Raw genomic sequence first — 10,197 nt, 5'->3', positions numbered from 1 at the left:
CATAAAGAAATGAGGGCCGGGGGTGGGGGAGATGTCAGTTCCCCGGCATTTTGTTGCTGCAGAAAGATTTCAGAGGGGTATAAAAGCGGAAAGGGACGGTGGTGACAGTCTCGGGGCATGAATGTGGCATCTCTCACCTCTCCAGCTGGAGGGCTGTGACCTCCACAGCCAGTGGCCACCTCCACGCTTGTCATTTGGGGGATCTGGGGAATGGGACAGAAGGCGTTCCTTGGATCAAAAGCTAATGCCATCCGATATCACTAGCATTTTCTACATCTTGTGCTGGTGACAAGGGCCTGCCCTGCGGGGAAAACCAGCAGTTTAAAAGAAAGAAGGCGGGGCGCCTGGGTGGCTCAGTCGTTAAGCATCTGCCTTTGGCTCAGGTCGTGATCCCAGGGTCCTGGGATCGAGTCCCGCATTGGGCTCTCTGCTTGGCGGGAAGCCTGCTTCTCCCCTCCTTCTCCCCCTGCTTGTGTTCCTTCTCTCGCTATGTCTCTCTCTGTCAAATAAATAAATAAAATCTTTAAAAAATAAAAAAAATTAAAAAAAATAAATAAAAGAAAGAAGGCTCTTTCTCCTAAGAAACCGACGTTTGTTAATAATACATCCCCAAACTTCATGTCAACAAAGGGAACCTCTCACTGCAAAGAAATACCGGCCATCCAAGGGGATGTCAGCAGCCTCAAGATCTGATCTTTTTTTTTCCCCCAAAGTAGCATATGGACCACAAAATCTCTCTCCGTGTAAGAGCCCATGAGAAACTCAAGTCAAGGCTTTTGTTCTTTGCTTGCCTTCTCTGTAATCATTCTGCTAAAGCAGAACAGCAAAGTTACATTGCTAAAAAAGTAAGTGTAAAAAGAATCTTGGTTCTGTTCTAAGCATTTCCGAATGGCTAACAGGAAAGGTGAAATTGGACTACAATATCGCGGCTCGCCGGGCCTCGGCCAACCTCCAGTCCTTGAGGGAGAAGAAAGGGGGTAAACACCGTCTGGGAACGTTCCAGAGTTGGATGATGCCAGAAATTTCCCAAGCCGGGCCACTCCTTTTGCCCTTCCCACCCCAAATTCCAGCCTCCTGCTTTTACACGGCAGCATTTAAACCAAACAAATCAGGAGCTACAATGTGACTAAATTTCTGGACAAACAAAAATTACTACAAAAGGGAAAAATGAACCACCACCAATATAGGTTGTAGCCCACTGTTTGGACTCACCTGCTAAATGCTACCCATCAGCACAGATTAAAACAAAAGCCTGCCACATTCCGGGCAGACACTGCTCTCCAGGGGCGGCTCAGCTGGAAAGTGTGCTGGAAATTCAGTGGCGTGCTCTGGTCATTTCTAAATACTCTCTAGAAGACAAGAGTTCAGGTCAAGTGAGAGCACGTGGCTCCATCACTTGACAAAACCCCACAGCCAGGGAACAGGTGTGGCCTGCCGAAAGCAAACAAAAACTTCTCTCAAACAACAACAAACAGTTAACACCCTCAGCCTGTCAACACCAATTAGCCTGCCCTCCCAGCAGAAGCCTCTTAAGACGGATCCTGAAATCCAGCTAGGTCCTCTGCAAGCAGAAGTGGTCATCGCATGGCTTCCCCCAAGGAAGTGACCCTCAGTGGAAACTTACACCAGCAGGCACAGCCCTTAGGTCCCCTCTACCCCTAAGGGGCCCCGCTGGGTGGGATCCTAACTTTGCTGGACCCCAGGCACTTTTCCTTTCCTGGGTTTCTTCCTGCATAATAATGTCGATATTAGAATTGATTTTTGATATAATTTTAAATACTTTAATATTTTATTCTCTTAGTATTTCAGGCAGACTTTAATTAATAGGTTCTTGTGGACCTGAAAAATTAAAACAGTTCCTTTGAATAAATTCATTTCCTTTGGGTTTTCTTTCTTCTAATTTTAAAAGAAATTAAGCATTTTCCAGCCCCCCTCCCGCCCCCCACCGGGAAGTATCACGGGTCCTAGGCACTGGGCCCACTGTGTCTCAGGGAGAAGCCAGCCCTGATTCAGTAGGAATGTGCAATTTTTTAAAAATACTGTCATCCATGGCCTGTACATCCACCTCAACACAACTCTGGCCTATCCTGAAAGCCCATCCTATCAATAAAATACTGACATAAAATGCCCGGGACGTATATACATTTTCACTCGTCTCTGAAGAGTGACTTACACAGGTGGACTCCAAGGGGCTTAAAACAAAAAAAACCAACTCAGCACACAAGATAGATTTTCTTCAATATTTTATTTATATAGAAATACTTAAAAAATGAAGTAGCACCATTACTTAAGTTTTACCTTTATTATGTAGAACTTTAAATGTCAGAAAAATAAAACTCTTGATACAATTTCAAATCTTGTCTCAGCAAATATAATATTAGTATTTGACCATGAGGTTAAAGGCCCTTTATCATAAAATAAAATATACTTTGTTTTTTAAACTTTGCTCAGTAAAGTACATTTAAGCTCAAGTAACGTCACCTACATATACATAAACAAGTGGTAAACAAATGTATTAAAATAGAAATACTAAAACTATAGTGGCCCAACAGAATTTTTGTAGCTTGCACTGAATTCTATTTATACAAATGTTAGAAAGCATCAACAGTTCCTTTTGACATGTTTATACATTTCCGTTTTTCTTTTTTTGTAATAATATAGAATAAAATATGCTTTATATCACTGAATAGAAAATATGCTGGGTGAAGCATTTCTAGAAGATTTGTCTGAACCTATAAAATCTCCATCCCAACAGAATACTGTTCAAAACATTACACATTTTATGGTTTTGTAATTCCGTCACGATTGTGTGGTTATTAAAATAATACAGTGTTCTTTGCCATAAGGCCATACTAAAATAAAAAGATTTAACCCAGCTACAAAAAAGTTCACTGAACTTAAATTAAAATACTTGTAAACATCTTTGCAATATGAAATATAATTTTTCAAGTCAAAAAAGAATAAAATACTTCAATCTGTATTAATGCAATTTCTCTTTAAAACTTTTAAACGTTTTTAATATATAAGAGATATGTTACAGTTTAACTTTTTATAAAGCTGCAGTATCCTGGCCCTTCCACAACATTCAAAAAGGATCCACTGTGTTCTATAATGAGCATCGTAGGAACCCAGCCACAAAGGGGAACACACTAAAACAGTCCACACATCCCATAAGCACTATTATTATCATCTTCATCATAATAATTATTGTTCATTTTTTTTTCCTACTTTAAGAAAATGGAAAACTTGTGGGGTTTTCTTCTTTTGGAAGCTTCCTATGAAGTACAGTGTAAAACCTATCATGACTAGAATGTCGCCGTTCCTATTATTTATAGAGCATGCATTTCAGGTGGTTTCGGGGGTTTCCCAGGCTATAGTACTCTTGATGCAGGTATCCTGGCAAGTTCCTTTGTTTAAAAAATTTAAATTTAAAAAAAAAAACAAAACGAGCGGATACTACAGCTTTCCAAGCTCCTCTGGGATCTCAGAGTGTGAGCAGGGGTGGGGGAGGAGAAGGTGGGGCACCACGGCGTCCCGCGGGCAGGCGGGCGCGGGACTGCGGGGGCGGGGGGGGGGGTGCTGAGGCTGGAGGGGAGGGGAGGGGGCCTCCCTGGCCCCGCGGGGTGCGCGCAGGCGCGCGCTGCCTTCAGGAAAAGATGCGGATGGCCTGAGTGACCGCGGTGTGGCAGACCGGGCACTCGGGCTCGCTCTTCTCGCAGATGCGGTTGGCGCACTCCATGCAGAAGAGGTTGTGGCCGCAGGGCACGAGCGCGGCGATCACTTCGCTCTCGAAGCACACGGAGCAGTCGCGGCTGCCCTTCCGCCGCAACCCGGACGACGACGACGAGGAGCTGGAGGAGGAGCTGGACGACGACGACGAGCCGGAGGTGTCCGACGGCTGCAGGCCCGGCAGCTGCGCCCCCAGCCCGTTGGCGTAGGCGGCGTAGGTGAGGCCGCCTCCGCCCGGGTCGCTGCGCACCCGGCGAGCCAGGTGGTGCTCGCCCGCCCCCGGCGCCATGTGCAAGGGCGGGGACAGGCGCGGGCAGCTCGCGCCCGGGTGCAGCCGGCGGTGCACCAGCAGCCCCAGGTTGGCATTGGAGGGCGCGCCGGCGCCGGGGAAGACCACCGAGGACGACGAGGCGGACGAAGATGCGGAGGACGAGCAGGAAGACGACACCGGCGCCGCGGGTCCGCCTCCGGGGGAGCGCTCGAACTGAGCCCAGAGCAGCGGCGCCCCAGGCGGGGGAGCGGGAGCCGGGTCGAAGGTGGGCTGCAGCTCGGGACAGCCGTCGGGGGAAGGCACGGAAGCTTCCCCCGCCGCGTAGGTGTATCCGTTGCCGTTGTTGTTGTTGTTGCCGTTGTGGGCAAAGCTGAGCGCGGGGCTGGGGGGGCTGTAGTCCGCCAGGCGCGGGGTGGCGGCTGTGCTGCCGCTGGTCCCCCCGCCGAAGTAAGAGTCCGTGGAGGCGCTGCCAAGCGAGCTGGAGCTGTCGTTGCGGTAGCTAGAGAAGGGCTTGCGGCCGGGGGTGGGCGTGATGCTGGGGGTGGGCTTGCTCCAGAGGCTGCCCGGGCCGGACCCGCCGGACCCGTGATGCAGCTCAAAGCCCACATCCGTGCCGTTGGCGTGGAAGTCGTTCTCATCTGTGAGCTCGATGATGCCGCCGGTGCGCAGGGCGATGTGCGCCTCGATCTCTTCGCGAGCTCGGTCCACGTTCTCAGGCATGCCGGTCACCTCGAACACCGGCTCCTTGTCGCGGCTGGGCGTCACGATGTACGTGTGCGTCTGTTGTTGGATGCGCTTGATCGTGGCGCCCTTGGGCCCCACCACGAGCCCCACCACGCGATAGGGCACCCGCACCTGGATGGTGGTCTGTCCGGGCAGGTTGGGCGGCCCGGGCACTGCGCCGTTGAGCGCCGTGTTCTTATTCCGCGAGGCGCGGATCATGGAGAAGTGCTCCGCGGCAGAGATGATCTCCCTCCGAGCCATGGCCACATCCTCCTTCCTGCCCGTCACAACAAAGACAGGCTCCTCCCCGCGAACCGGGGTCTTGATGTAAGTATTGGTCTTCGCCCGCAGCGCTTTAATTTTACAACCTGGGAGCCAGGGTGCAGGGGAGGGAGTGGGAGAGAGAGACAGACACGCCCATTATCCCGGGGTAACCGCGGAGACCTGGGACCGCCCGCGTCCAGGGCTGCGGGACGGCAGGACACGCTTTGGGCGGAAAGGGGGCGGCTCCCTCACTGACCCTGGGCCACGCCACGGGCTGGGAAGCGGGTTCCACCCGCGAGGCGCTCGAGGAACAGCCCATTGGCTGCCCAGCCCTCCCCCAGTGACTGCAGTCGTCCCGAGCAAACCCGAGAATCCCAGAAAAAGTCAGCCGGGGAGATGCCGCTAGGATCCAGCGGGGCGCGCCGTCCGCCCTGAAGACGCGGCGAAGGGGTTCAGGGAAGAGGGCCGGAGCCGCGATCCCCCCAGAACTGGGGGACTGAGGGGAAGGGGGGGGCAGTCCCGGGACCCATTGTTCCTCCTCTGGGCTCCATTCCGCTTTGCAGAAATCCAGAATCCTCCTCCCATCCGATGCTCACTCCTCCTCCTCCCCCTCCCAAAGGACCGATCAAAGGCCCCCTCCCCCAAGCATCTTATATTTAAATCCTATTTCCCGGGGTGGGCTGGGTGGGGGGCGCTAGGGGAGAAGGCAGTGGTTTTAGCAGGATAAAGTGCATCCCGCCGTGGCAGCGGCGCGGCTCCGGGAGACAGCCTGCCTGCACTTTCTTTGTCTGGGGCGCCGGCCCCTCGCGCGGCTCTTCCTCTCTCCTTAAGGCTCGCGGGCGCCGCGGATCCCGAACCCTCTCGCGCCCTCCCTGCGGGGCGGTGGTCCGAGACCCTCTCCCCTCCAGTGCCCCATCTCCGCCGGACCCACCTTGCCGCCCCACGATCTCGGCGACGTGCTCGGAACTGGGCACCGGCACGCACTCGGTCATGTTCACGCTCTTCTTGCGCGGCTCACTGTCGTACAGAGAGGCGCCCTCGTCACTGTCCAGCCCCAGCAGGGAGAGCTGATCGAGCGCGAGCTGCAGGGCTCTTTGGTCATCCAGGGTCTCTCCCCCGCCGCCGCCGCCGCCGCCGCCGCCGCCTCCCCCTCCGCCGCCTCCCCCTCCGCCGCCGCTGCCGTTGCGCTCCAGGTCTGCAAACAGGGAGCTGGGCATCGCTCGGCCGTGCGCGCCGCGCCCCCGCCGGCCCTCGGCTCGGCGGCGAGAAGCTGCGGCCACAAAGGCAGCCGGGAAGCGAGTGGTCAGGGGCGGGGAGGCCGGCCGGCTGCAGAGGGCTCCGTTGCTCCTTTCTCGGCGCCGGGAGGAGTGGGTCGCTCGGTGCGGTCCGCGCCGGGCAGTGGCTGCAGGAGCCCCCGCCTGGGTCCCCACCCCAGATCTGCCGCCGGGTGGGGTGGGGGCAGAGCTCGAGCGGCAGGCGCGCGTGCCCCCCGAGTGCCCGGCTGGCTGGCCACAATGCCGAGCGAGAAGCGAGCAGGCGAGCGACAGCAGCGTTTCTTTAAGGAGCCCCTCCCCGGCTCCTCCACTCCCTCCCGCCCGCCCGCCCGCCCGCCCGCCCTCACTCAGCGCTTTTTCCTCCTCTCCTCCCCGCCTCTTGACTGAGCCTCTGCAGCCAGACGGCTCCGGAGGGGGACGAGGGAGGCGCAACGTCACCGGCGGGAGCTGACACTACAATGCTACTGACACTATCGCTGGGGGAGGCGATTGGCGCGCGCCGGGCCGGGGGCGGGCGGAGGCCGCGGTCAGGGCGAGCCGAGAGCGAGCGCCCCCCACCCCCGCGCCCGCCGCAGCCCGCCCCGTCCTCCTCGCGGCCGCGCCCCTCCCCCGCCGCCGCTAACGCCTCTCTTTGTTGTCTAATGCGGGACCGGCAGGCTCGGGACAGTCGCGCGTACCTATCGGCCGAGGACAGTCTGTCCCCAGCTCTCCTCCCTCGCCTGATGGAGAAGGGAAAACGCGCCCAACTCTGAGGCCAGCGGCCCGGCTCTAAGAGAGCGGTCCTGAGAAAGTCCCGTTAGCGTCCCCAAATAAACCACCCCTAGAGCCCGCGGGGCCACTGGGAGAAAGGTCTATTGTCTGCCCAACAGGGCGGTCCGAGCCCTCGGACTGGGCAGAGCGGGACTCGAGGTCCCGGTGCGCACGGGCAAAGTGGCTCCTGGCGCGGGTTGCCCACCTGCGCGGGAGCGCAGGAGACACAAAGGCATAGGCCCGCCCGCATCGCTCCTAGCGCGCGCGCGCGCGCCCACAGCTCTGTCCCCCCTTGGGCAGCACTTTGTCCAACTGGCCCTGAAACTGCGGCGGGGCCAGCCAGAACCCCGCCGCAGCGCGGGCCTGGCCCGCCCTGCGGCCCGCGACCTCCGGAATGTGCGGCGCTGGGGTCCTGTACAGGCCCCGCGCGCCTGCCGAGACCCCGCGGGCGCTGACTCGTGCACGAGCGCCGCGCCGCCACCGCGGGGACGCCAGCCATGGCTCCGGCGGGCGGCGCGGGCGTGCGCGCGCCGCCGTCCCGTCCCTCCCCGCCCCGCGGTCGGGCATGCGCGGTGCGCGCGGGGAGCGGGCGGGCCCTTTAAGGCGGGCGCGGCGCAGCGCGCGCCGGCCCCTCCCGCGGCCCCGCCCCGACGGGAGGTGTGCGCCCGCCGCCCCGCCGCTCTTTGTGCGCTTCTCCCGGTGGGGTTGGCGGCGGAGGGAGGGCGCGCCCGGACCGGCCGGCGGGGACGGCGAGCTGCGCCCCCTCCCGGATCTCCCGGGGCCGCCTCCGAGCGCGCGAGAAGAAAGGAGGCTTTGAGGGCCGGGCCGGGGCACGCCGCCGCCCCGTCCCCCTGCGCTCGGCCCCGCGGCGCCGCCACCCGGTCCGATGGCCCCTCGGGCCCCGCGCGTGCTCCTCTCCTTTGTTCCCGGCGCCCCCGGGCTCGCCGCGCCCCCGCGAGCGGCCAGCCGGGCCGCTCCGCAAGGCGGCCGGGGCTGCGGTTTGCCGAGAGCGCCAGAGTCCGCCCGGCGGGACGCCCGCCCGGGACAATGGGGCCATGTGGCCGCCGCCGCGCGGACGGGCTCACTCGGGGGACCTGGCGGTGCCGCGGGGCGAGCTCGGGGCGCGCAGGCAGAGGCTCCCCGGTGCTTGCTCCCTGCGTGACCCCGGGAAGAGAGCGAGCGCCCGGGCCTCGGTGTGCCCTGCGTAAAATTGGGGGAAATCGTACCTGCCCTGGCCACCTCGTGGGTTCGGAGAACGGGCTGTGACAGTAGACGCGAGCGCGCTTGGTAATCAGGCAGTTAGGCAAACGCCTTTACTTTGGAGAACGGGAAGGTGTTCCCTTCTTGCTCACCTGGAGCTGTCTTGGGGAAGAGGTGCTGATTATTTCCTTGGGGAAATGAGGCTTCGAAGCCACTTAGAGTGGTTGTTTCCTCAGGATGTTTATGTCAGCTTCCCTGACTCTGGGTGTGTGTTTCTTCAAAGGGAATGATGGATGGGGTGGGGGAGGGTGCTAGAAGTCCTCCGAGAGAGCCACCACCTCGAACTCCAGTGGAGAGTTCTTGTGGTTTTTGACCTGGTTTATGGACTCAAGTCCCACTAATCTGTGAATGAGGAGGGAGTGCTTTGAGGATGGAGGTTCCGGGAGGAGAGGGTCCTGGCTGGTCCAGGCGCCTCAGTCAGGGCCTGTAAATACCAGGGCAGGCAGGAAAAGCACTCCAAAGGCCTGGCCATTTACATCTTGCCAACACAACAGGCTTGTTGCTGGCCTCTCGGCTCTGTTTCTAGGAATGTATAGCCTCCCGATTGGGCCAACTGAGGTTTCTTTTTTCAGATAACAGGATGGAAGTAAAGTTGTTGCCCAGAGTTCACTGCTGGGGAGACCTGGACACAGGTAAATGGGGGCCCTCCTCCTGGGGTCGCTTGTGCTAGGGAACAGGACTGCGCACATCCTCCCCCTGCCATCTGCAGTGCTGGGATTTCAGATGGGTTAAATCAGAAATTTGTTTAGAGGACTGCATGCTTCAGAGTCCCCGTGGTCCTTGGGTCAGTCCCAGGAATGTGAACGTGACACTTTGCGTAGGTGACAGGTGTCTTTCTCCCCTACCAGATCATGAAGGCAGGAACTGTCCATAATTACACATACCTGGTGAAATCACACATTGAAGCCCACATGGAGGATGAGCTAAAACTCTGGCCCTGGGACTTCTTGAAAAGCCGCTAACCCCCAGGTGCCCATGACATTCCTTGTAGCCTGGGTCACGTTCCATAGACCAGAATGCTTCGGGAAAACCGATGCAAAGATGGGATCGTTTTCTGAAGACACCCACAAGACTGAAGGCCCTCCCGAGAGTCTGGGCGGGAGGTTGGTGGTCGTGGTAGCAGGCGCTATGACCTTTGACAGAGCGGATTCCCAGTCGAGCCCTGCTTCGGTGTTCCTGTCCTGTGCAGAGGCCGGTATCCAGCTTCCCTCCTACCTCAGGCGGCTGTTTTAGCAGAGGGATAATGATGGTGAAAGCTAACTCGGTGTAAATTACAAAGTACTACGCAAACGTGTGGGTAGATTGGTGCTTTACCTGCAGCCACTTCTTATCTTCTCGACCTGTATCCAGTGCTGACTGGTCAGGGTATTTTCTGACACTTGAATGCTATTATAAAAGTAACAATCTGGAAAAATTCTCAATGAATGGCTTTAATAAGCCTAGATGTGATAAAACTTGCAAAGTCCAGTTCTGTTTCTAAGTAGATAATACAACCCAACTCCATAGTTTTTAGCTAGACTTTCCCAGGCTCCTTTAGGACCCCAGCGCTTAACTACTTTTCCTGATACGGGACATGTTCCCTAAGGACTTACCCGATGTGGCCATATTATTTTTTTTTTTATTAGCAGAAGAGAGAAGCTTGAGGAGTGTGGTCTGGTAACATAATAGAGAATTTCAGTTGTCATAAAATAAGAAAAAGTGAAGTCACTCACAACAACCAAGATTAACAGTAAGCCTACCTCGTACTTGCTTCCAGAGGACGTGAACTGTTTTGCACACATCTTGCTTACTTCTGCAAACTGAAGAGCTGGCAAAAGCAGCTACAGTCCTCATGGGAAAACAAGCACACTTTCGGTCAACTCACTTCACATTACTGAGTGTCTACATACTTTATTATAGGCACCCAGGAAAGTGCTGACGATACAG

General features: G+C 57.0%; 1 protein-coding gene across 1 annotated transcript; it reads right to left on the bottom strand.

Annotated features, from left to right (window-relative positions):
- Positions 1-2,636: 2,636 nt before the first annotated feature.
- On the bottom strand, positions 2,637-7,507 carry MEX3B (mex-3 RNA binding family member B). The gene is made up of 2 exons (XM_006744105.2): positions 5,919-7,507; positions 2,637-5,091 (listed from the first exon to the last, which is right to left on the bottom strand). Exons 1-2 carry the CDS (start codon positions 6,202-6,204, stop codon positions 3,647-3,649), a joined length of 1,731 nt encoding a protein of 576 aa, XP_006744168.1. The 5' UTR covers positions 6,205-7,507; the 3' UTR covers positions 2,637-3,646.
- Between the last annotated feature and the right edge of the window lie 2,690 nt (positions 7,508-10,197).

The sequence above is a fragment of the Leptonychotes weddellii genome, chromosome 9, assembly GCF_054177405.1.
Source record: "Leptonychotes weddellii isolate Sample4059 chromosome 9, ASM5417740v2, whole genome shotgun sequence".
In the NCBI taxonomy this organism is placed as follows: Eukaryota; Metazoa; Chordata; class Mammalia; order Carnivora; family Phocidae; genus Leptonychotes; species Leptonychotes weddellii.
This window is presented reverse-complemented; position numbering and strand designations above follow the sequence as displayed.

Coding starts and splice junctions, on each gene's coding strand:
- MEX3B (XM_006744105.2), bottom strand. CDS start 6,204: ATGCCCAGCTCCCTGTTTGCAGACCTGGAGCGCAACGGCAGCGGCGGC. Junction 5,092..5,918: donor CGAGATCGTGGGGCGGCAAG/GTGGGTCCGGCG, acceptor CCTGGCTCCCAG/GTTGTAAAATTAAAGCGCTG.